The following is a 26,843-nucleotide window of genomic DNA, read 5'->3' as shown; positions in this document are numbered from 1 at the left end:
GAAGAGAGTGCAAGCAGGAAGCATGTTCTCCTGTGTGTGTTCGAATGCTCCGAGTCAGGTTTATTCTTTCAAGTCTAAAGAGAATGCCAGCATGAAATGTGACCCAGTTCACCCAGAAGCTCTCATCAATAATACAACGCTTTTCATTTTTAATAATAACTGCTGCTTTGAAAGATGATGCATCCAATGTGTTTATTTATTATAGATAGGAGTCCGAGTTGCCCGATTTAAATTAAAATTGAATTTATATTCAAATATGTCATCAGTCAAAAAGAATGGAAAAAGACATCTCCTAAGTTTGTTACAGAGACAAAAGAATCAAGCAGTTTTATACAAGATATAAACAGTATGCACAGAGGTGTGTGTCTTACTTGGTGAGCTCCTGGTCGGACAGCACCTGCTTGAGGTGTCGAGACAGCAGTTTCTTCTCCATGGAGAGCCGCACCCAGGCTCTGGCCTTCCCCACATCCGTCTTAATCTCACCGATGTTCTGAATGTGCCTGTGCAGAGCATGGGAGAGGTCATACAACTCAAGACGGAAGACCTGGGGTGACGAAGAAAACGTGACAAGGAACTGACCCATCAAGCAAGTGTGTTTGTGTACACGCTTCTCCCCCTAGCACAACATGGGTTTCATCTGTCAAAATGCAATGCTGTTAGATCAACTGATCACCTTTGCTAGCTAGCCTATCCCGCTTCAAAATTGTCACCACCCCCACAAATATCAGTTAGCAGCTCGCTTGACTAAATGATCAGCGATTACCAGATTTCAGCTGGACAGCAAGAGCTACAGTGGCAGCTAAAAAGGGGAGGGGTGTGTTTTGAGGGCATGGCCCAGTGGCACGCCAAGGGTTTCCTGCAGTGTGTTGGTGCACCAGAGGGCCCTATTGCTCTGCTAATTAGACTGGAAGTAACGCGCGCAAACGCTCACACTGGCCTTCTCCTTCATGCAATGTGAGGGAGCCAGCAGAGACTACCTGCCCCAGTCCAGTCTATATTCCTAATATACTAATATACCTACTGTTCTATATTGCAAAATAGAGTATCATAAGAGAAGTAAGTAGTTATTGAAATATGCATGAAGCCAAATATTTTTGAACTCAGAAGCTAGAATGCAACTTATACTGATTAACATAGGATTAAAATTATTTGTACCATTATGGCATAATTTATATTTTTATAACAAATAATTACAATAATGAATGCAGTACCTGTGTTAAAAGGTATTTTCTCCTAATAAATCCACAAACCCATCCAAGTCTGAACAGATAGAAAACAGACTTGTTTTTCACTTATCGGTCACAAGATGGCAACGATCTTACAAATTCCACAATTTCCCCTTTGTCAGAAATGACAGCAGCTGCAGATGTCAAGATAATGAACACAGATGCAACATTTGTGCTTCAGAAACAGCCACACGTTTTGTTCGACTGACCTCATGTCTTGTATGAGGGAGACTTTGAGAGGGGGCATCGCACAGCCAGCATCCGACTTCCGCCTCTCCGTGTCATGAATGAGTCCTGAGAGACACAGAAGAGAGCAGGATGGGCTGAGAGAGCCCAGCAAAAAAACAACAGCATCTACCCATTACATGTTCGAACAATGCCACCAATGTCCATCGACCACCAAGGAAAACAAAATACATCCTTAGTAATGCGAGTTGTCCACTAAATGAAAGTCATCAGTCTTACCAGGAGGGCCCAAGCCAGCCGGTGTGGCATCCCTCTTCTCCTTGCTCTCCTGGTAATGTAACAGGTGTGACCATAATGCCGATTTTCCCTAGCAGGGATAAGGAGAAGATGGCACCTCACGCAAAGTCAACTCCATCCCGAGTGGGTGAAAACCGCGGCAGCAGCAGGCCTGCGTCCATGGCGGCGTGTTGGCGGCCCACCTGTTTGACTTGCAGGCCGTGACTCCAGATCCTCTCCAGCAGGTCACAGAGGCTGGCGATGAGCGTGTTCTCCTCCACGCCAGTGATGCTTCCCTCACCATGGCCCAGCTCCACTGCCTCCCTACCCATCTTCTCCACCAGCATGCGCTTGGTCTGAGACAGGCACAGCCAAGGGTTAGAGGCAGCTTAGGGCTGCACAGACATCCCTTACCTAAACTAGACACCATCCCTTAAAACACCCTAACCAAGCGACAGTCACTACTCCTTAAACACTTTAACTAACCATAGTCACTATCCCTTAAATACCTTAATCTAACCAGTCACTGGCCCGCTATGCTGCAAATGTTCGCAAATTTTTTTTTTTTTTTCTGGGACGTTGGCTGTTTAAACTTAATTTACCTTTGCAGCATTTTGCTGAAACTTTAATTCAAAGTGACTTACATTTATAACTGAATACAGCTTCAGCAATTGAGGGTTAAGGGCCCAACAATGGCAACTTTGTGGTCGGGCTTGAATTAGCAACCTTCCAATTACTATGCAAGAACCTTGGCCACCAAGCTACCACGGCCCCTACATCACGTTTCTGTGTACTCATTTAGTACACATACCTTATTTTCTCTGTACTAAATTAATACATATACCTTATTCCTGCACTCCTTCAGCAGGCCCTCTACGAACTTCCAGTTGGTCTGGGCGATGACAGAGGGGGACAGGTTGGAGAGCTTAGGCTGTCGGATGGTGGTGCCCAGGTTCCTGGCCTCCTGGATGTACTTCTGAAATGGCAGAGTGAAGATGTGAGTATACAGTATAAACAATGTTGTACATGCTGAATAGTACGGAACACACCACATAAAATGACACTGACCGCATTTAGCTAACGTTTCTATCCAAACCGACTTACAATTATGACTGAGTACAATTTGAGCAACTGAGAGTTAAGGCCTTGCTCAGAGGCCCAACAGTGGCAGTGGTGGGGCTTGAACTGGTAACCTTCTGATTATAGGCAAGTACCTTAACCACTGAACTACCAACACCTTCTGACCTTCCCTACTACAGTAGGGATTAGCATATTTCTGATTTACTAACAGCTGGTAACATTTTTTGTTAAAGGGGACCCATCATGTTTTTCTGTTTTTTCAGTATGTTATATAGCTTCTTGTGAATATAAATGGTCTGCAAAGTCACAAAGCCCAAAGTTCATGTCAGTAACTCCCTCCCAAAGAAACCACTTTTCTCAGCTGCCAGAAATGCCTTGTCAGAGTTTCAGCCATTTTTGTTGTTACAAGATGACGCAATCTCGTAACATTCCATATTGCCTGCTTACTAGCAATCTTGGCACACCCTCCCACAACACACAACAAGTATCAGAGGCCAAGGAGAATTAATTCAGGTTTTTAGCCATGTTGAGAAGACACTATGTACTGTGAGGGAAAATCTCCTTCTGTATGCTCGGCCAAAAACGGTTTGGATTTTCACATCTCTTACTCTTGAAGTATGGGACAGTTGCAACTTTTGTAGCGCAACACACACCTGCATTTTCTCAACCTTTAAGTATGCATTGTTATTTGTGTTTTTTGATATGTCTAAACCATGCAAGGTAACTACGATAAGTGTTCAAGTGTAGAGTTCTTGTAACTTGACAACTAATCTTATTGTGTTATGTTTTTTCTAACCAGGTACATACCCACTTTTACCTAAAACTGTGGTTTATGTTGAAGTGTGAGTGTGGAGGTGGATTTATGATTAGTCACAAACCACTGTTTCGGGTGGCTTGGAAACCACCTGATACTGTAATGATTTCTAAGGTAATGTACATCTTGAAAATAAATTGTGCATAAAAAGAAGCAACACAGAAAAGCGAGCCAGTTTTCAGTCTACACCTTCTTCAATCAAGAACTTTGGATAATTTATTGTAATTGATAAACCTAGCAAATAATTTTGCATTATTTTCAAGCAACAACATTCCAGCAGACTGCTCATCGGGGGTGGGGCATAAAGATACAGGAGCTCTAAGAGAGTGCTTGAAACAGGGTGGAAAAAAAAAAAAAAGTTGTATTTATGGAACACTGAAGCCTATAAATCTATTCTAGTAGACACCAAAAACTTTATTATAAACATTGAAAATAAGTTTAATAGGTCCCCTTTAAAGTAGTTGAACATGAGGTGTATGAACCTGCATAACAGCACAAACGGCAGTCAGATTTAGACCAGCTGAGTTCATATATTGAGGGATAAATGAAAAGAAAAAGAAAAAAATCTGAAAGTGGACTTATTTAACAGATTTGAGAAATCACAATAAGCATAGCCACTACTGATGATGACCTCTGGGTTAAGATATGAACCAAATTCACATTTGTAAATTCTAAATTTAATCTCAGTATTTCAGTTTTTCATTCATAGTTTGGAGTTTATCAAACCTTGAACCACTCAAACTGTGCAGCAGAAATATATTTAACATGTTAAAAAACACACACAAACAAACATTTTAAAAGGATTACCCACCTTCAATCAGTCTATCAGTTTGACTAGTCTATTCAGATTGAGGTGTACGAGTTATTAATCAGATTATTAACGGTTTACCAGGCTGCGTATAAACGTGGCAACGGGGACGTGTGCAAGTGCTTGTTTACAAACGTGAAACTGGTGACAAGGAAGAGTAGAAGGGCTAAAGCAGATGAAGCTCTAATGTCATAACAGGACACACCACAGCGTGGCGTGACCGTCCACAGTCATAACCAGCACATGCCGCGTCCACCTGGACAGACTTTAAACAGGGCCTGTACGACTGTGAGAACCAGCAGTAGTCCAGAGACATCAGCAACCGGAGCTCATGAAACAGCCACTCCACATGCTGAGTGTGCGGTGCGTGCGTGGGAGAGTGGGAGTGAGAGAAACATCAGGCCCATGCAAGAAAGAAAGACGAAGGCCGAAAAAGGCGGTAAATGGTGGAAAACGAACAAAACAACGAATCCGTATTGCTACACAGAGAATGCTGAGACAACAACCAAAGCATAGATTACAGAGAAGACTGCAAAAAGAGAGAACACCACACAGTGAAGCCGCATGCACCAACAAGCCTAAGGGTAGGCAGCATGACAAAAGGTGAGGACGGTATTGTAGCGGAGTGAGAGGTCCTTGCCTCTCGCTGGTCGTTGTCCAGGTAGAGGTGTTCAGCATGCTGCTTCTGTCGGTCCTTCCTCCTCCACTGCGCTGGGGCACTCCGCTTGGTCCACCTAACACAGCGCAATGAGGCAGACAAATGAGTCACCACCCCAACTACACCGAGAAAACAGCGCATACACAAAACAGCAATAGAGAGGCAGTGAAGGTTGGCACTTTACAGTGAGGTTACTTTAACAAACAAGATTGAAGATAATGCATTATATTAATGAGAAATAATCTTTACAATTTTCATAACTTTTTGATAGAGCTTAATACTGTCTTAAATACTCTTTGTTAATGTACTGGACAGAATGACTGGTTTTGGTGGGCTAGTCTCACTTGTTGCTGGTTGGTCCGGTAGAGAGCACGTCAGACTGCAGGCGAGGGAAGAAGCCCTGCTCGTAGCGGCCCTGGCCTATCTTCATATCCAGGAGATGGGGGTGCACAGCCGTGTGGTCCATCTTGGACAGCCGCATCTCGATGGCCTTCTCTGGGGGAACGACAAGGAACGGGGGGGGCGTTAAGGACGTTAACTATGCGGGTGTGATAAAGGGAAATGAGAGAAAGTGAAAACCACTGAATCTTGCCCACACGTCAGGCTATGAGTAAGCGTTACACAACCCACCGCCTCCTCTCCTCACTCATCAAAGGCACTCACAGACTCCGCAACCATGTGGGCTTAAACTGTTAACATTCTTTCTTTTATCAATGGTTAGTATATGCAATGCCCTCAACACAAATCTGTTGCCATGTACTGCTTTAAAAGAAGAGGAACCAAAACAGACCGCTAACCATGACAACCTCACTAAAATACGCAGTAGGAGATCAGAGCCGATTAGAGCTCAGGGCTGTTATGTCTCTTTCCTTTCATAATGATGACCTTTAGCACAATGTTTGAGACACAAAACTACTGTTTCTGGCAACTGCCTTAACAGGATTAATTGAGGACAGGCTACTGACATCAGACTATAATCAACATAATTTCCACAATTTTACCCACCATGAAGGAATGAGTGCTAAACAGAACAAGAGGCCTGAATTACTAAGGTGAGCCTTGACCTCCGAATAAATTGGGTGTGGCACAGAGGCCACCAAACCAACTTTTTTTTAGTGCTTTTTAAGAGGTGTCTCTAAAAATGGAGAAAAGCCATATCCATCATCAGATTGTCTCAGTCAGTATCACATGCTTCTTCAAATGACAAACTCCCTCGCATGAGAAGTTTTCCTATTTTTCATGCCCTTTCACAAAGGTGTTCAGAACATTCGCAGAGTAGGGTGGCCCGGATCCCGACCCACGTGTGCCCTGACCTGCGTCATCCATGTTGGTGCACTTCTGGTACATGGAGGTGCGAAGTGTGGGCGTGCGAACGTTCAGCAGGCGAATCTTGTCCACGCGGGCGTCAAACACCCGCAGCGCATGCTCTTTGTCTTCATCATCGTGGTACAGGATCTTGCTGTCGATGAAGGAGGCGAACATTTGCGTCTCCAGGAAGCGAGAGAGAAAGGGCAGGTATGGTTCCGGCTGGTCTGACAGGAAGGAAGCCTACGAGCGATAATATTCATGAATATTACCATGTACTACTTTCTGCACAGAGGCTACTTTCTGCTAAGGTGAATAAAATGTCGTATAAATGGAAATAAAATCCCCCAATTTGGCAAAAAATTCACAAAATAGTGCTGAAATCGCAAGCACATGTTTACCTTGTCAAAGTTTTGCATCTGGTCACGGTTGCTGAACCAGGACTCTTTGTCCTGACTAGGCTGGATGACGAAGACCTCGTAGTCGGCGAACATCTGCGTGAAGCGGTTGGCGAAGACCTCCCGTACTTGAATATTGAGCTGGTGCATCTTCAGCTCCTCCTCATCACACTGCACCTTCGCGTCTTTGTTGGTGCTCGCGTCCTCTTTGACATCCAGCTGGCAGAAAGAGTTGGAGCACGCTCATAATCACGGACAGGGGTGACAAAGCCAGAACGATACTTACCGTCTTCAACTGAAAACGGGAGAATGTAGCCATCCTCAAAAACAAATGACAGCAAACAGAATGAGGAAGAAGGATGGCGAGAACAGCGAAGCATTACTGTCATTTTTGAAGTTCTTTACCGTGTCCTGTCATCACCGGATAACAGGCTGCGAGAACACAGGAACGTTCAGGTAGAGGGAGATTACAGAGAAGGACAGAAGGGTGTGAAAGTCAAGGCTGTGTTTAGAGGTCAGAAAGCCAGTTATCTCCTTGGTAACACTCTGTCTAAGGGCAATAGGAGCCTGGGAAAGGAAGTGAGCGAGGATGTTTTAAATGCCAGGCCTCTGAGACTTTGTAATTCAGGGGGCACTGGAAAAGAAAGCCTGATGAGCCTGTACGCGACATTGCAACACAGACGTGGAAACGCAAACAGTCGATCACCATGGGACGCAAGCCGGGCCCAAGCCATGACCTTAGGGGGGGGTAGGGCTCGGTGGTGCATGACTGTGCCTCGCACCCTGCTTTTAAGAGTTTAGAGCGAACGCTGCCTCGTAGACTGAAGGCAGGCGATGGGTACTCTTGCTGGCCTTCTGACCAGGCTATTTTTAGAGTATGGGCTCATTCCTTCCCCTTCAGAGGCTGCAAAGTCCTAAGCTGCTTACCCTGTACAGGAAAGGGACCAGTGCCTACTAAGAATCCGTTTGTCAAGTGTTAACAACATCACAAAAACTGACTTCTACCCCATTCCACCTCCTTAACAGCTGGGTTCAAATCACCCAGCAGTGAAGCCTGGTGATTGCTGGGTATGGTCTGTTGCTCATGAAGAGACATCTGTCTTTGTTAGTGCTCTGGTCATCACTCTGGGTTAAAAGGTCTACGACTAACAGCACTGTACATCGCGTTTAGCAAAGAAATGGGATACACTTCATTTCCCATTGAATAAATCTGTGGTGTACTAGAATGGGCCATCTTCTCTAGATTTTTTTTTTTTTTTTTTTAGATGACCCTAGGACAAATTACCTGACAAAATTGAGATAAGAGGGAGCAAATTTGCTGTTAAGTGCCATCAAACGTTTTTGTCCTAATGAAACTGAAGCAGTACAATTAGCATCTTTTTACAAACTGCTGTGCAAAAAGACTGTTAAACTGTGACTGCCCCTGCAATATAGGCTGTAAACAACCACTTTCACTCCTATAGGACACTTGGCAATGTCTGACCAAGGCCAGGGCTAGTGTGTACGAAGCTATCAGGTTGTGGGACGTTCTGCAAGTGGATTGTTGGGCAGACCCACCTTCTCCAGGCTCACTCCGGTCCTCTTCACCAGGGCCTGCAGGCGGGCAATGGTCTGGTTCTCCCGTAGAAGGTAGGAGTTCAGGGGGGAGCCAGCCAGGTTGCCGTTGCGCTTATCGGACACCACATCAGACGCACGGAAGCCCTTCAGTTTGGTGGGACCATCGCTGCAGGGCACATTCCCCTCCGGTGATACCCCGAATGCAATCAACACTTCCGATATCTCCTGGATGAATTCCAGCTTGTTGGGGAACTGGGGCAAGTCCTCGGGCAGCTCAATGAAATGGTTGTCAATATCAACGAAGCACAGATTGGCCTGATGGGGGGGGGGAAGGGGAAGTACCCTTTTTTCACTCTCATGTGTTGATATTGTAGGAGCAGGAATTGAGAAATGCATAGGCAGTTATATTCATTACCAGCCAACATGATATGCTGCCTCTGTCCACTAGGTGGCTACTCAAGTAACACAAACTGCAGTCACCACCCACTTTAGTAAAAACACCTTCCTTGCACATACACTTACTGTTCACTTCATTATATTACCTTATTGGTACATTTTATAGATGTACAAATACTAACAGTTGTCATGCACAATACATCAGCAATCCTCTAACCCACTGGTATTCAAATCTGGACCTCGAATCCAAATCTGGTCCTGGGTTTGGTAATCTGATCCTGGATTTTGTAATCCCTTGTAGCAGATTAAACGATTCATGTAACTGATTGACCATTTTGATTTAACGTCTTACTCCTAGATAAATGGAGGGTGAAAAATCTGTAGCATCTGAACCTTGAGGACTGAGATTTGAAGACTTCTGCTCTAACTTATTCATCACTGGTCTGTTCAAGACTGCAGGCCCACCGTTAAGCAGGTTTTATTTCGGTAGTGGACCGTTCTTAACGCGTAATGGAAGTGGCAGGGAAATGGACGTTGAGTGTATAAAGCACAGCAGTGTTGCTGGAGCTCTCGTATGGCTCAGTGTCACTGCTGAGTTGAGAGCGGCCCACGATGGAAAAATGCCGTCGTGCAGTCGTGTGGTGTGAACCTGACCACTGACGAAGAGCAGTAGGTTAGAAACAGATGCACCATAGCTGATAACCTACACCGTTTTTCTAATAAATAGATGTTTCTAATGAAGTTCTGGTTGAGTGCCTATTATGTTGCTGAGCTGAATCTTAGTACTGTAAACTTTACATAAATGAGACACATCCCAACCTCACAGACAAATAAACAGAATTAACATTAATGTTCAGTTACATTTGTTAATATAAATGCTTATTAAATGAACACTATAAATGGCAAACTGTGCTTTTCTTAAATCTATTAAACATTACAATTGTTGCTCATGTTTTTACATTTAATGAGCAATTTAAAAATGTGATCACTAATGAATAAAGACATTTACAGATAAAATGATCATTCACAAATTTGGCACCTCTCACTGGAAATTCCAGGTGCAAAACTGGCACGCCTGCAAATGCACAACCTATTCAAGGACGAATGACTGGAGAGAGTTGAGGATTTTCTGTCAGGTGGTCTCTATGCTTCCTTCAATCTCCTACAGAATACATGTTAAGAAAGATCTTCTCAGATCCCACTGTAGCCCATTAGTGTGGTCCGAATATAAGGTGGGACAGAAGTGAACTTCCAGAATAGCTTGTTACTAGTCCAGTCACAGGTCCAGCACATTACTCAGAATGATGGACCTTTTCTTCTGGCAGGTAGATTCTGAGCAGAATTAACCTAATAATGTTCAAAAGTGACATCATGGGGCAGTGGTTGCTCAGTGGTTAAGGTATTTGACTAGTAACCGGAATGTGGCCAGTTCAAGCCCCACTGCTGCCAAGCTGCCTCTGTCAGGCACCCGAGCAAGGCCTGAACCCTCAATTACTCAAACTGTACTCAGTTATAATTGTAAGTTTCTCTGGATAAAAGTGTCATGTAAACATCACTTTTCAGTGACATTCCAAAGACTGAAAGCTATTATCTGTCCTTTGGCTGTCGCTAAAGGCAGTTCTCCACTAAGGGCCCCGTTTTAGCTCGGGGATGCTCCCAAGCTATTCCTCACGTCTGAGGAATCACAGTCCTACACACCTCAAGCTCACATCACATATTCCTCACATGTAGCCACTAGGGAGTATTTCACAGCAAGCAGTTCCCTTGAAACGTGTGCTGCTAGTCTGGCAACACTATGACCCCACCACCTTAGCATGCCCTTCTATTTCTCAAAAGCTGAGCGCGTTTTCCGACATTCGGCCCGTAATCGCCGTGCGCACCACTGACCTCCTGGGGCAGCTCCAGCTTGGTGCGGTCGCCCTGCCCGTTGGAGTGCAGGCCCATGAGGTAGGGCACGGGCGCGTCCAGGAAGTGCAGCAGCGAGGCGGGCAGGATCGGCACGTAGACGTGCTGCCAGCGAAAAGGGAACATCAAGGCCGTGATGCTCTCGGCCACCGTCATCAGCCGCTGGTAATCTGCTCGGCACACAGAGAGGGTAAGAAGGTGAAAGAAAGGGACATTACTACAGGAACGCCACGGTCTTCATTTTCTGCAGAAATTTCCAGAAAGCCCTGGGCCTTTTAGCAAGAATTTTATCAAAAGCCCAGATCTCTTCAACCGAAACAGTGTAACTCTTGACCTTCTGCATTTCCATATATAAAATATCCCTGCTTGCTTGTAGGGAACAACACCTAAGGGTGTGTTTCAAGGGGAGGACGTGTTCCATTTTTATATGGTGAAACTAAAAGACTAACGACACCGTGTATTCCAGGTACTGTATAACTGTCAACAGTGAGGTAGGAAAGGTGGGTTTGTAGTGCACCTTTATTTGCCAAACATCTGCTCCAGTTCTTTCTCTGCTGTAATGCTCATTCACACCCTTTCCCTCCTGCTCCCCCCTTAGAGGACTTTTATCCCCAGGAAAGTGCCAGTGTCTAAGAGACAGGAATACTAATCTATCCACAGAGCTCTGTGGACCAACAAAAGGCCTATTCTCTCTCTCTCGCTCTCTCTCTCTATATCTCTCGCTCCCTCACACACACACACACACACACACACACACACACACACGCACACACACACACACATACACATACACACATACACACATACACACACACACACACACACGCGCGCGCACGCGCTTTACCGATTCATCTGAGGTGACTTAAGGAAATGGCACACCTTAACGAGCTCATTCATCACTTCATCATGTGACTTAAGTCCACCAACATAAGCCCTTCACTGTCGTCAACATTTCCTATAATGAATAAGTTCATCCAGCTCTGTCAGAGTGCTTGGGATCAGAAAGAGAGCTACAGTACAGAATGCTGATAAGAGACACAGATAACACATTTGCATTAATCCAGCTGGAGTGGGTGTGAAAAAAAAAACAAAAAACACCAGACGCTTGACTAAAGGACACGTGTGGGAAGCATACATTTGCTAGTCTAAGCTATGAATTAGCCTGCTATTTTTATACCAGCCCTAAGAGCCAACTCCTTTTTTGTAGAGACTGTGGGGTGTGTGTATGTGTGTGTCTTCATCTAATGACACGCTTTTCATTTGGAATCTCACACTTGTCACACGTTCTGCTGCACCAATGAGCCTCCTGGAAAAAAGGGGGATGATGTCATTTCCATCCAATCATATTTCTGCTGCATCACCACCATCCTCCTCAACCGAGGGAAGGTTGCTAGGCAACACCCCACCAATGCAACCGTGCAGCCCCTTGTGACGTTTTGTCGAGCAATTGCCCTTCCTAGTTGGTGTGATAGATATGGTCGCCACTTCCACTGCTGAATTCTTAAACGGCAATCCAGCACTCTGTACATCTTTCCAAAGCTATCCTCTCAGTATTTTTACTTGAACACACAAAAGAACAGTCAGAAACGTTATGACTGATAGACAGGCCAAACCAGCTTGACCCATTAGAATAAAGCTTTAAAGAGTTTCAGAAAAACTGCAGTGTTCAACTGCAAAAGACCCAATAGTGCATAGAACAGGTTCCAAATGAGCTGAAATTAAATAAACTCGTTACATGTTAACGAGATTATTATTATCAGATGTGCTTAGGTCACAGTGTGCCAGGTCTCTGCAAGCTAAGTATGGGCCAAGAAGACTGGGAGAGAACAAAGCACTGATAATCACAGAGGGAGGGAGAGGGAGAGAGAGAGAGAGGGAGGAAGTTAGCTTTTCACAATATACTGCTAAATAATTTTGTTTACCCCTTCAGTTTGTTTTAGTTTTCACTGAAACCTGGGTCATTAGTAGAAAGCAACACTTGCAGTAGCACATTAAAGTCAGATAAGAGTGAATGACACAGTTTAACTACCTATAAAGATCTAACAGTTATTTGTTAGTTATTTGGTCCTTAAACAATATTAAGCACTATGCTAGCTGTTTGGTGTTAATTTCCAGTTTCTTTTATACAGGAAACAATTTGCTGTTTCACATTTGCAGGCCACAGCTTGACAGCTACTGACATTCACTTCACAAAGACTCAGCTAGGAAACATAACCAAATGAAGAGAATCTGATGTGGATGTCTGACATAACTCCGCCGCTGCTACTTAGAAGAATTACTTATAAGGTACTCAGGCGTTTTGGTGTCTGACATCACTGTCTGTTCCATAAACATTTGTCTCTAGAATAATTGAGTACAGTGCAGCCTATCCATTTGGTAATTCTTTGCTATAAATGCCAGTCAGTTGTTGGCCACATACATGCAGAGGACCTAAGAGGGATAAAGTGTGTCTTAGTGGGTTAAAACACGGTTCAGAGTAGAACAAGGGATTCTCTGTGTATTACTGTTGACTCTGTCTCCTCAGGCTCAAAACCTTAAAACAGTGCTGTGCTCTGTAAGGTCTTAAAGTTTACCCCCTTGGTGACGGCGTGGAGCTGGCCTACAGAAGGCATAGGCACTGGTAGCAGTGGGAGGAACTCACGTTGGGAGTAGAGCAGGATCTGGATCTCCAGCAGGGCGCAGGTGAACAGCTGCAGCACGTTCTCCACGCCAAGCAGCTCGAACATGTCTCGCATGGGGAAGTCGAAGAGGGGCAGCTCGGCCGTGCTGGGCCGCTGGCACACCACGGGCCCGTACACGCCGGAGAACTTGAGGGAGCGGCCGACGGGTGGCAGCGGCACCTCGTACAGCACGTTGTAGACGTAGCTCTCCAGCGGCAGGGGCGGGGGCTGCAGCGAGGTGACGGCGCGGTGCAGCTGCTCCAGCACCTTGCGGCAGGCCTGGGCAAACGCCATGGGTGCCATCAGGCAGATACACTTGGACACATAGAGCGTGTCGCGGCTGATGTCGTAGGAGTTGAAGCGCTGCAGACGCGAGAGCGTCGGCGCGGCGCGCAGAACCCCCCCGCACGAGGAGGAGGAGGAGGAGGAGCAGGCGGCGGCGGCGGCGACGGGTGCAGGGAGGGGCGGAGTCCTGGCAGCGGTGGGTGTGCCCGACGTGTGCAGGATGTCATACTGCTCAGCGTTGTGCATGTGGTAGAGCGTCTGCATGGCACTGCAGATCTGCTTGCTGGTCACCTCCTCGAAGAAGGTGAGGGCAAATCCGTAGGTACGCGAGCCGTCCTCGCGCGTGATGATGAAGGAGTGGAAGTCGGGATTGCGCATGTCCGCCTGCGTCCGGAAGGACAGGCCCTTCGGCATGCAGAGCTGTGGGATGGAGAGGGCAGACCGTGGCCTCAGGATCACATCGCACAGGATTTCAAATGGCGTAGTGCAAAAAACAAACAAAAAAAAAAAAACAAAAAAAGAAACGGCACCGGCATGCAAAGCAGGGTGTCGGATATCATACGGCGCCTGCGGTTCACTTACCATGCCCACCGCATCCTGGTCAAATGGACTCCACTCCACATTCTCTGGGTAATGTGCCAGAACTTTGGATTTGAAAGTTCTCCGCAGTGGACTCTGCTCAAAATTCTCACCTGCAATCAAGTGGAGAGACGCGAGGAAAGAGAGAGACAAAGAAAGAGAGAGACCGTCAAGATCAGGGAAGGAGAAAAGAAGAAGCATGAAGGCAAAACATGATACCAGAGGATGTGTTTCATAAAGAAGTGCAAAAAAACAGTGTTGCATCACAGGAAACCACTATTCTTGGCAATTCAGAAATTAAAATAAAAAGGCAATAAAAAAGTGACAGGAAGTAAGATTAAATCAGTGCGTGAAAGATGTCAATCTATTCAGGCATCTATTGTGTAGAGTTTCATACATTTTGGTTGCACCAAAAGCTCATTCACATATTTAATATTTTGCCAAGAACTTTTAGAAAGAGACAATAGAGTTGACAAAGCACGCCCACCCAGCAAATCACAAAAGAAAATGATTAAAAGGAACCATCAAATCATAGCAAATGCAAAGTGAGGCAGAAGTGACGTGATGCAGCGAGTAGACATGGCCGACAAACTCATTTCGAGTGAAAGAGGGCGAGCGCAGTGCAGTTCAGTGACCGAGCAAACACCAGAAGCTCTGGCGACAGATCTAGAGTCAGCAGGAGAGAAGGAGGCAGTGACAGTCAAACAGTCCATCCATAGTTGCTGCAAGGGTTCGGGTGAATGATGGGGAGGGGCGGAGGGAAAATTCGCCTCGGAATTGCCTTCACCCGAGCACAGAAACGCAGTGCTGTGAAAGGAGCACATGTGAGGACAAAGGTTAAAGGTTAGAGGGAACAAGCAGAGCCAGAGTCATTTGTGACAGGAACAGAAGCATCGCCTGAGGTGGAGGGGAGGAAGAGGATGTTGGGGGCGGGGGCAGGGGGGGGGTTACCTTCGTGTGAAATCGCCAACTTTCCTTGGGCACCATCTCTGAACTTAGTAGCCTGTATATACTGGCATAATGCTACACAACAGATAAAACAAATGATACAATTAATCACACATGCTACAGAGAGGACAAAAGTATTATATAACCATGTACAGTCAGTTGGTACAGTTAGTAGTGCTGTAATACTACACAGAGGAATGATATGCTCATAATAATACATAATATAAGGAGGAATAGTCTGAACACAAGTTTACATGGAGAAGTTAGAACAGTATGCTGGCACCGTGTTTTCTTTCTGTTCGACTGCCGTGCAGATGTCTATTGGCTTAAGTCACTCTGATGGCATTCTTCACAGCTTATGCACATTATCCTTGCAAGAACGTTGCACACGAACAAGATATATAGGAAAACCAACCTCATGTCCCACAGCTTGTATGAGGAACAACTGCTGGATGCATTTTCCCTACTGAGGCTAATGATATTAAATGAACATGCAGTGCAGCAGAGAGAGCCATGCACAGCCCTGAGAGTCGGTGTGCGGACATGACACGTGACCAAGCCCAGTGCATGTACCGCGGCCACTTGGTATCCCAGGAGTCTGAAGTGCTTGAGGCCCAGAGAGAATCAGCCTGGCTGGCCCAACAGACAGCACAAGCAAACAGATTTGCTAAGCATCAGCCAACACAAAGCACGGAGTTTCTGTTGAGGGGGGCTTATTTTGCCTCTTTGACACTGCCTGTTCCACTTCTTCCCCTATCCCTTCTGTCTCTGTCCCTGTGGAGGTCCCAGCACCTGCTCTGGGTTGGGGGATGTCTTTTGCGACCCCCCCTCCCCCGGGGAGGGGGGATTTTGCTGACTCATCCTGTGTAGCTTTGTTTCGGCCTATGAAGTCACAGCACACTGAGACAGCGCACGGTCTGCAAGGGGCTGTACATTCTGACAAAGCGAAGTAGCATCACGACTACACGTGAAGGCCACAAGTGAAGTGCACAGGATAAACCATGCAACAAAAGGTCAGCTGGCTTATGTGGCTGTGCTTTCAAAATCTGCTACCACTGACCTGCTGAACAGATGCGCCGGGTGGCCTTGTCTAGGTGCTATGCAGAAATAAAGGTTGGTTTGCTATGGGGTCAATATGTGAAATGCATATATTTGTAGGAAGTTGTGAAACCAGTACTGGCTGTGTTTAATTTGCTGCTGTCCAGCCAGATCCTTGAGCTCCGTTTAGAATCTAGGTCAGGAATGTGTGGAATTAGACAGCCCAAATAGTGAGGTTGTGCTCAAGTCTAAACATAGTCAAAGCCAACAGGCTCTGGACATTGGAAATGTGACAACACCAGTCAACAGTGGAAGGCTTATGACCAAGATCAAAAATATGTGCAATGGAAAAATACCAGTCCATCCATATCTTGGTGACTTTATCTTGGTGGTGCAGTGTGATATGATGGATGCCTCATGTGTTAAATGGAAAATTTGCAAATCTAATCATCTTTCGTAACTACAAAATTACAAAAGGATTCAGGAAAAAAAATTAATTTTGAAAGATTTTTTATATCTTATTCCCCTCTCCCTCTCTCTATCAATCTATAGTGTGTGTGTGTGTGTGTGCGCACGCACGTGTGTGTGTGTGTGTGTGTCATTCCATATAAGAAGTGAATCTAATATCTGATAACCATCTTTTTATTCAGCCAACAGTGCCCATCCATAAAAGAAAGTCTAGCATTTATGACCCCTGATCGACTGGGGTTTATGACTTGGAATAAATGGATATACAACAGCTGCATAAATGCTTAAATGGCCATGAGAGAGTGAGAGGATCCTAAAAAGAGGGATAAAACTGTCTTTAAAAATGACCAGTCGTAACACATTGACACATAGTTGTCATCAGCTGAGCTCTGTGTAGGGGGTTTCCCTCTTTTCTGTAATGACAGAGGTTAGACTACATGCAGACACCAGTCCGCAATCAGCGCTGAAAGGGTCGCATCTCAGGTAATCTGCTCCATTAGTTCTGTGCCAGCATATGCAACTAGTCTCTGTCACGAGGCCCACACTGGTCTCTTAGCACTACTTGTACGGATGAGTCATTGTGCAGCCAGAAGGGCAAAACCCCTCCTCTTTTTAATCTGCTCAGTAGCAAATAAACCTTTAGCATGACTTGCAAATGGATCACTGGGCCCAGAGGTGTAAATGCTAGACCTGCAAACAAGCAGCCCTTTACACAGTGGTATTACATAGTGGGGCAGGAGTCCCTGGCTGACTTTACAACTATGGCACACAACAGATGATTTGGAGACAAATAACTTTGCTTTATACTGTCATCGTCTTCTAGGTGGAAAGGTCAGGAACACACACACACACACACCCCCATTCAACCAAAAGTATCTGAAGACCATGATTAAAAACCCAAGCTGACAGTGACAGTAGGTGATGTGGTCAGTGATGTCTTAGGCACATATGGAACATGTGACACACTCACTCTCCCGTTTCCTCTTTCTGAATTTCCCACGTTCCCCTGCACGATGACAGAAGAGACTCAGACTGAGCTGCCTAGTGAGGAGCCTGGCGTATGTCAGCCCTGCGAGTAGTGTGGGTTCTCAGAACAAGTCCTGCCCAGTAAAGCCTATACATATCTGCAGTTACACAAACTAGACCAATTAAAAGTGAACATGACACAACAAAGTCCAAAGAAACCACCAAAAAAAAAAAAAAAAAAAAAAAAAAAAAAATTAATTCAGTATGTAGTTTTTGAGTTAGTAATTATTCTTACTTGTTTAAGTAGATTTATCTTGAGTAAAATGGGCTGTAGCCAGCTACATAACGGGATAATATTAAATCTTCATATTTTAAATTATGAAGATCCACATCGTCACAGATCATCTGCTAAAAATGTATTTTGCTGTTTTTCTCCTGCATAAATTAATTATGTATAGAATTCTAGTTAAAGAGCATGGGAGTATGAACAATTAAAGAGCTGGGCCTAAATCCACACTGCCAACACCCAAAAACACCATGGGTGGGGGAAAAAGCCCATGGTCTGTTTATAACCACACAGGGGAGGCCTCAAATAGTTTAGCGCCAAGTACAAGTCAAGTACAAAAGAGTACACTACATTTAAAGCCCTGCCCTGACAGAGACACTGCGCTGATAGGGGTTCCTCTCAGAAACCAAAGAGTGGGAGGAACAGATATAACCAAACTATGAATATTTACCCACAAATCCTCACACAATTGTTGTGTAGAATATTATTCATAGCCAATGCACTAACATTAATGTAATTTTAGGTATCAGGCAAATAATGTTTAAAGATATTTTAAAATACCACAAGTAATGGCAATGTAAACGAGGCAAAAATTAAGGTCCTACATTTTTATTCCATAAGAGTATTAAACATAAAATCTCAATATTAAAATGTCTAGCTTAGGAAGTCCCCGTAATAGCACAACTGTACAAGTATTTCATACACACTATATGAACAAATTATGATCCAGTTTTCACATCAGAAATTTGCTTTTTTCCTTCCGTAGCTACACATGATGTATGATAGACCAGAAAACAAGATAAAATATTTGGATTCAGCATGCAAAATACATAATGAACAGATAAAAAAATATTTTTTTGCAGGAAGCAAAATCATTGTTGATGAGTGTTACTTATTAAAATACAAACCATTTATTTTAAAATTGTGTCTATTTTTTGCTTTTGTTCTGGCTTCTCAGAATAGTAGTAAGAGAACAGCAGGAATTACTGTGTAGTCCAAGGAATATAATATATTAAAAAATCCAAATACAACTGCATTCATTCACCACTGCATTCACATTAACGGACTGTTTAAGGTAAATGTGAAGGATATTTGCATATGACACCACATTTTTATTTACAGAAGTGAGCACCATCCAAGTGCATATCGCGTTAGAGTGCAGGCACCCCCAGGGGGGATCTCGGACTGCACACTCTGAAAATACAGTAAATACAGTGATTACTCTTTTTGTAACTACTCAGAGAATAGCAGTCTCTTCATACTCTGTTCATTTCCTTTTGTGCACCAGAGATTGCCTCCTACCGGGATTCTCAAAGTACAGTTCCAACATGCTACCTGCTGAAGCCTGCAGTCCGAGGATCACCGAGTTCAGATGGAAAGCCTGTCGTGCCAAACATTTAATAGGCCAGTACGATTCTACAAGTGACCGGAAAAATTACACCTACCACAAATTAAAATTTTCCTACACTAAACGGACTATATTAACTTTCCGTGATGTGAAACTCACTTGATGAATGAATTGAACGAATCAAGAAAAACCTGCATGTGACACGCCCACAGCTTTCACCGTCACTGTAGCAACGGTACAGGCCAATCACCACTATAGTAAAGCCCCTCCTGTGCTAGGAAAGTTTGCTCTTTTAGTATTTGTCTAGAAGAGTCCTAAAACATTTAGGGCTCCATGCATTTGGTTTGAAAAATATGTTGGGTTTTTTTTCTGCAGAACAAAATTATATGTCTGCATACTCAAGTAGTTGCATAATTCTTCAAATTATGCATTAATAAAAATCATATTGTGCATATCTGACAACGTAATTTATTATGTAATTTATGTTACATATTGTCATCTTTTGAAAGCTTAAAGATGTCTAATAAATTAAATTCATTTTAAAAACCCTACCTACAATTTTAACTTAATTGGACGAATCATGCAAAAATCTGCATATGACACGCCCACAACTTCACATTTCCACCGTCACTGTAGCAACTGTACAAGCCAATCACCACTATAGTAAAGCCCTTCCTGTGCTAGGAAAATCTGCTCTTTTAGTATTTGTCTAGAAGAGTCCTAAAACATTTAGGGCTCCATGCATTTGGTTTGAAAAATATGTTGGGTTTTTATCTGCAGAACAAAATTATATGTCTGCATACTCTCAAGTAGTTGCTCTAACATTCTTCAAATTCTATATTAAGTAAAAGCATATAGTGCATGTCTGACATATTGCAAAAGTGTTTTACTTAAATTAACTCTTAACTTAAGATGTCAAATGTAAACTTTAAATACATTTAAATACTCTACCTACAATTTTAACTTGTTAATTGGACGAATCATGCAAAAATCTGCATACGACACGCCCACAACTTCACATTTCCACCGTCACTGTAGCAACTGTACAAGCCAATCACCACTATAGTAAAGCCCTTTCAGCGCTAGGAAAATCTGCTCTTTTAGTATTTGTCTAGAAGAGTCCTGAAATATTTAGGGCTCCTGGTATTTGGTTTGAAAGATAAGCAACTACAAAATAAACTTGTACACCAGTACATTCTCAAGTAGTCTTTTCACTGATTTGACCTAATAAAATTCTCTCAAAATGAGGGATTGTGTTCAAAAGTAGAGAGAAAGTTTTTCAATAAGCAAATATTTCCTTTCATTAACAACACCCCCCGAAAAAAAAAGAAAACAACTGCTCAATAGACTGTAAAACGTATACGGTCGGACTCATTCTGCCTTTAAGGAAGGAAACCTGTCAGTCTGTCTCATGTGACTGGCTGCTATCCACTGTTCACGAGGGGTCACAGCGATAAAAATAAAGGCTTTCATGCAAGACTTGGCTCCCTTTGTGTTTACAAAAAAGCTGGATTGGTTCCGAATGTAACATCATTACATCTTATGTTTTGCTCTAATAAAAGTTTTATCCAAGATTAAAACTTTTTACCCCAAAGAATAAAACTTAAATTGTTATTTCTTTTAAAATCTTAAGATGTATGTGTAATGTAAAATGTTATGCATAACTAATATATAACCTTAAATTTATGTAAAAATAAATAAATAAATAAAAAAGTAAACCCTACCTACAATTTTAACTTGTTCATTGGACGAATCATGTAAAAATCTGCATGACACGCCCACAACTTCACATTTCCACCGTCACTGTAGCAACGGTACAGGCCAATCACCACTATAGTAAGGCCCTTTCAGTGCTAGGAAAGTTTGCTCTTTTAGTATTTGTCTAGAATGGTCTTAAAATGATTTAAAGTCTCCAACTTCTGGTCAAAAATATTGCAAAAACTAACTTCAAACATATTTTTCAGTGTCTTCTCTTTTTATCTCAAATGATGAAACAATGCCTTTACAGTGCCATATGTCTTCAAACTGTGCATAAATAAAAAGTAAATATAAAGCAAAAAGCATTACTGAAATCTGATATCGCAATTTAAGATGTTTTGTTTAAATCAACTGTGAGCATCTTATAGCATTTCATGCAAACTAAGTTCTATAAAAATGTTCCCCCTTCTTTTTTTAATTTTACCAATTTATTACACAAATCAGGAAAATCAGAACCTACAACATTAGGTAAACTTGTGCTTTTAGTGTGCAGGTCTTAATGTGCTTAGGATTCTCTGTCACCTGGATAAGAAAAGCTAAACAATGATCTTGTAACTATACATCGATTCTGCTACAAATTCAAAAGAACTTAAAGTATAATAATTATTTTTAGTAACCAAGTTCATCATCATAAGAGCGTACTAGCAAAAAGATTTAAGAGCATATTTTCTAAGTTACTAAGTGTGATCACTCAATTCTGAACTGAAATGAAGATTGTACCATCTTAGCTAACAAAATCCATTTTGTGAATTCAAAAGACTTTTAGAATAAATTAAATATTTACGATTGACTCAAAATTAAAAAGGAACTTTTAAAATACCATTTTTCTTTAACACTGAAAAGTATATGAAAAGCCCATCAGAAAAGCCATCCCTCAACTGGGAAGGTCAGCGTCACTCATTTACAGGCTCAGTGCTGCAAAGAATATAAAAAGCTTTTTATAAGCTCAGTTCTGCAGAAGCCAGAGTCTGCAGTTCTGGCCCAATCAAACAGAAGCAGCTTCAGGTGATGACTGAACGCTATGTTGCTCTAAGACAGGGAGAGACTGCACAGAGGTCTGACTCCAGGTTGAGAGATGATGCACAGCCTAGCCAAACAGAGTCCCATATCCACACAGCCAGGCACACAGCATTGCCAATCCTTATGGTGCTTGTTGCAATATGGTCTCAACTTAAACAGTGATGTTTTAGCAGAACATTACATTGCTCCAGTATACAGCAACGTAATAGACCAGTTATGAAATTGCATTCTAAAAGAACTGAAGCTGTGTTGTAATATGATCCTGCAAAAAGGTGTAACAAATTTTTTTTTTCTGATGTTTATAGAATAATAGCAGCAGAGAGATAGAGAGATACTATGAGTTAGCGAGAACAGAAAACACATTCTTAAAAGGTTTCCATGTAAAAATTGGCCATGTTGCCAAACATACGCAAACAACTGTAAAAAAAAAAAAAAATCCCCTTGTGAAAAGACCAACTCTCCTCACCACACACGTACAGTCCCTTTTACTCAATACAGAACTGCAGCTTCTTTTTTACTTCCTTTCTGTCTTCTGTTTAATGTGCAATTGTCTCAGTATGTACTTAAAAGCACATGTTCTCGCCACGGCTTATCACCAGAGTCCAGACCCACTGTTCAATACCTTTCAAGTACAAGTCCTAGTAATCTGAGGTAACTAGCTTCACATCTGCAGCAGTTCTAACCGTTCCCTCACGCTTCTTTCATAATGGATTGACATGAGCGTTCATGTGCCAGCACGGCGTGTTTCTGAGACCATGAGGACCCTGGAGATGTACTCAAAGCTTAAGCAGAGGTGATAGAGATGGCACATGTGTGCGAGAGGTAATGTGTCGAAAGGGAAGAGATTTTTTGATAACATTGGTATACAATGAGAGATTGAGAGGCTCCAGAGGCATAATTTCACCCTGGAAAACGTATTCACATTTCAGCTCCTCATTCACAAACAAGTATGAAAAAAGGTAAAAAATGATGACTGCCATCTGATTCTGTCAGACCTAAACAATTATTATGATCCAAATGTAAGGCAATGTAAGGGATCAGCAACTGAAACCAAAAGTGTCACACTCTTGGGTTATCGGCATGTGTGAACTATGTGCAAAAATAAATCCATTCTGCTTACTTCAGTATGTTGCAGTAACGGCCAAACAAAGTTTGTTGCATAATAAAAAAATCTGCCTCCTATCTGACTTAGTAACTGTCTGTCTTAATTTTCAGGCATTTTTCTCAAGAGAATGTAACACATTTCTTGAATATAAAATGAAAATATCAGATGTGAGTAAAATATCCACACACACATGAAATATTTGAATAGCTTGTGTACTGCATTACCTACAGTTTGCATGTACATGTTTGTCAGCAAATATTCTAGCCAGCGCACATTAAGCTCTGTCATCATCAAGCTGTCTCCCAGCTCACGCAGCCCATAGAGAGCAACTGCAGCACCTGGATCTCACCAGATTATAACGTCGCATGTCATCACGACGTGCTGGTGGCGCCAACACCAGTTGGACCAAAAAAACACAATCGGGCATGCTCTATTCCCAACGAGGCAGCAACCTATAAACACCTGAACCTGTCTGATGGTAAAAAGAAAAAGCGTGATATGAATTGGATGATATTTAATCCAACAACGTATGGTTACTCTTGCAAGCCATCCACAAAATTGTGCGCAAATTCAAATTACCAATATGAAGCAACTCGAATCCAATTTTTTGCGACTCAAATCAGATTTTTTTTCCCAGGGCTGTGTTTATATACCATGAGCCATCTCACAAATACGACCTATTTTGTTGGTGGTGATAGAGGTGACTTGTGCAATAACACATTATTGTGCGCATGCACACCTTTTCAAAAAACAGATGTGTTCACATTACAGAATCATAAAGGTCACTTGCAATTAATGTGAACCACTAAGATAGACCAATCTAATCTGAGCAAAAAATCTGAATTGAACAATGTGGCTTGTAATGGGAACGTAACTTAACTGACATTTTAAAAGGGGTTTTTTTGGGTTTGTTTGGAGCAATCATGATGGTACATTCTGCAACTGCAATAGTCAGAGTACAAGAAACGAAGGAGACTTGCTTGAGCAGGATCTAAAAATGCCACAAACAAATAGGAAATGTAAACTAAGATGTTTGAGAGGAATAAAGTATAAACAGATACACACTGAGGAGAGAGAATTTTTTTTTAATATCAACTCAGTGCAATCGTGCATTTCTTGTCTTAATGAAAGGTAGAAAGGCTGTACATTTTGATGTAACTGGCAGTTTTCAGTGTACCACTGCTCTTAAGACTGGACTCAGTCAATCATTTGTCTTCTGACATAGGTTTTTAATATGCTCTGCTTCATTTACATGTCAATTTTAATAAACTCTCATCTGGGGTGCAGATGAATTTAACAACAACAGTAAGTTGACAAAAGTTAATTATCACCAAGGTAACTTCATGAAAAGGAATCAAATATGTTGTGCATTTTGCATGGTGGGTTACCATCAAATTTTATGAATCCAGGCCTACGTGTTCTCCTCTGAACGCCAAACCCATGGCCTTGGAGTTTCTAGCACCACGGGCTACCTGCTCTACCAGATGAGCTACAGGAACAAAGCTCATCTGTAACAATTCAAATGGCAGGCAGTGGGGAAAGGTGGAGATGAGACACCACCATTCCAGCCATGAACGCAAATCCAACAACTAGGACTTCCAAGAAACCGGGCACGCTTTATCCGACCCACGCCTTTGTGGTTGACCCTTCACCCCCACTGTGCCCTGCAGGGTCAGGCGCAGAGGTCAAGCTGCAGGCACTGGAGGAACAGAGAGATGGGGTAAGCTGAGCTGGGTGGTATCGGAGATGCTGGGAGCCTCGCTTTTCAACAGCCGCGTGCCTCCAAAATACCTACTATGTTTGCTTTGGTACAGCATTAACAGTAGTGCGTCTAGTGAGTAAACGTGAGCACTGCTGTACCTAATCGGATCATAATAAAACAGGCCTGATGAGAAAAGTACTACCAACAAGATGGCTAACGCCATGAGGGTTAAGATATCTGAAATCTAAAATGCCATTTTTACACAACTCTATTAGGTGGTTATTTTAAAATGAAGCTTAACATCTTTGATGAAATGTCCTAAATAAATGTCCTAAGACTTCATTGATGAATTCCTGAATGTTTCGTCAGTGTATGCATGAATAATTGACCAGCAGGGAAAGTGAGGAGATTTCTTTTCTCTTTCAAAGTGATGTCATTGAGAAAAAGATTAGGAGAGTGGGGGTGCATGGGAAACTCCAGGGGGGTTACCATTTAAATGTGTGTGTGTGTGTGTGTGTGTGTGTGTGTATTTAGAGCCCAGCTGCCTGTCTCCAATGTTCTAAGGGCCTGGTGGTACAAACAGGCTGTTAGCCAGCCAATCATAGCCTACTGGCAGGAGGCCCCCACTTCATACATATGCTAATGAAGGCCTCACACCGTGCCCTGTCATTGGGGATAAATGGGGGTTTTGTCACAAAGTTTAAAACATTCTGGCTCCTTCTGTCATTTAATGGACATTAAATTACTCAAAATCAAAAACATGCTTATGTTGGCTAAAACAATGTTAGCATCATAAAATGAAAAATTTAGTTTACCTGAATTGGAATACAAGATAACCTGTAAAACAGCCTTGTTTACAAAGCTTTGTTTTAGTCAAAGCCGATAAAGAAAGGACTGTAACACACTCAGATGGGGGACATGCCACTCAAACTAATGGCAGGACTTCACAATCTTATTGCTTCCAGATGACTTCTAACATAGCTGACATAAAACATTTAGAATGAGCCTAGTTTCAGAGGCCTTGATGATAGAAATTAATTAAAAATCAAGGAAAATGTGACAGAGGAGCGATTATAATCTCTCTCAGCTTTGTGCTAAGGACAAAATTAAATGGACTGCCATGCAGAACAAAGACCCAAGACAACAGCTGGGGGGGAGGACTAGATCTCTATCCCAGAGTCCCAACTCCTAATCTCCATATTACAATAATGATTAGAGCATGAGCATTCTAATTACTCAACCTCGGGGAACCCAAAGTTTTATTACTGCATGGGGAACCCGACCACCAAAACATCTGCGTCATTTGTGTTTATGCCAAGGCCTTATTAACATCAATAAACCTCCTGAGGAAAGTACGCAATGATTCACAACAAGACACAAAGACTCAAAAGAGAAGTAACCAAAAGAGCCTTGCACTGTCACTGAGATTAAAGTCATCATTGCTGAGCAATGCTGACAACCGCAATTTAAGAAAAAGCCCTCAGCGTCTCCCTCCATGTATCAGCACTTTGTAACATTAATGCATGAAAAAAAGGACAGTGGAGGCTGTGAGCAGAGCAGCCCATGATTCAGTCACAAATATGTCTGTGATACAGTCAAAAAAGACTGCTGTCCATCACGGCAGCATCGTTGTCCTTATGCAGTCGCAGATACAGTGAAATGTTACACTGTCCTGAGCATTCTCCTTCAGTGTTTACCCAACACAGAAGACCAGCAGTCGCTCGAGAATGGAGTGATGGAGAAGAAAAGCAGGACCCCTCCTCCACATCATACCGCTCACGCTCTTCTGCATTGTACCCGAGTATCAGCGTGTTCAGTTCAGGCAGGACACGCCGACGCCACGCACATGCCGAGCTGCCTCCATAGCAGCATGGGCTTAACCAACACACAGCCAAAGTGCTCTCCTCCAGCTTGTGAAGAGCTTCCGTAAAAAAAAAAACTCTCTGCTCACTGCGAGAGAATTTTCTGGATGGCTGAGGCAGACAGAAGCAGTCACGCTGACGTCTCCACACCCCACTCCCATAAGATGAGACAGAGAGTGAGCGAGCGAGAGATTGATCCTCCTCTACAG

General features: G+C 43.0%; 1 protein-coding gene and 4 non-coding genes across 6 annotated transcripts in view; 4 read left to right on the top strand and 1 right to left on the bottom strand.

Annotated features, from left to right (window-relative positions):
- Positions 1 to 26,843, bottom strand: part of dennd5a (DENN/MADD domain containing 5A) — a 34,465-nt gene that overhangs the window by 3,967 nt on the left and 3,655 nt on the right. Inside the window, exons 2-15 of one of the 2 annotated variants that reach the window (XM_035527130.1) lie at positions 15,085 to 15,156; positions 14,137 to 14,246; positions 13,251 to 13,974; positions 10,592 to 10,779; positions 8,309 to 8,623; positions 6,755 to 6,970; positions 6,362 to 6,596; positions 5,393 to 5,543; positions 5,031 to 5,124; positions 2,533 to 2,664; positions 1,892 to 2,044; positions 1,692 to 1,779; positions 1,436 to 1,520; positions 372 to 500 (exon numbers count right to left, since the gene is read on the bottom strand). In XM_035527130.1, the coding sequence (XP_035383023.1) occupies positions 372 to 500; positions 1,436 to 1,520; positions 1,692 to 1,779; positions 1,892 to 2,044; positions 2,533 to 2,664; positions 5,031 to 5,124; positions 5,393 to 5,543; positions 6,362 to 6,596; positions 6,755 to 6,970; positions 8,309 to 8,623; positions 10,592 to 10,779; positions 13,251 to 13,974; positions 14,137 to 14,246; positions 15,085 to 15,156 (2,692 nt within the window). The remainder of the gene's footprint in view (positions 1 to 371; positions 501 to 1,435; positions 1,521 to 1,691; positions 1,780 to 1,891; positions 2,045 to 2,532; positions 2,665 to 5,030; positions 5,125 to 5,392; positions 5,544 to 6,361; positions 6,597 to 6,754; positions 6,971 to 8,308; positions 8,624 to 10,591; positions 10,780 to 13,250; positions 13,975 to 14,136; positions 14,247 to 15,084; positions 15,157 to 26,843) is intronic. The other variant, XM_027011412.2, reaches the window with a different exon arrangement.
- On the top strand, positions 19,466 to 19,522 carry LOC113579298. The gene has a single exon (XR_003410857.1). It is a non-coding gene; the product is annotated as a U7 small nuclear RNA (small nuclear RNA).
- LOC113579267 lies at positions 19,870 to 19,928 on the top strand. Its single transcript, XR_003410851.2, has one exon. It is a non-coding gene; the product is annotated as a U7 small nuclear RNA (small nuclear RNA).
- Positions 20,272 to 20,329, top strand: LOC113579300. The gene has a single exon (XR_003410858.1). It is a non-coding gene; the product is annotated as a U7 small nuclear RNA (small nuclear RNA).
- On the top strand, positions 21,045 to 21,102 carry LOC113579260. The gene has a single exon (XR_003410850.2). It is a non-coding gene; the product is annotated as a U7 small nuclear RNA (small nuclear RNA).

The sequence above is a fragment of the Electrophorus electricus genome, chromosome 1, assembly GCF_013358815.1.
Source record: "Electrophorus electricus isolate fEleEle1 chromosome 1, fEleEle1.pri, whole genome shotgun sequence".
NCBI lineage: Eukaryota > Metazoa > Chordata > Actinopteri > Gymnotiformes > Gymnotidae > Electrophorus > Electrophorus electricus.
This window is presented reverse-complemented; position numbering and strand designations above follow the sequence as displayed.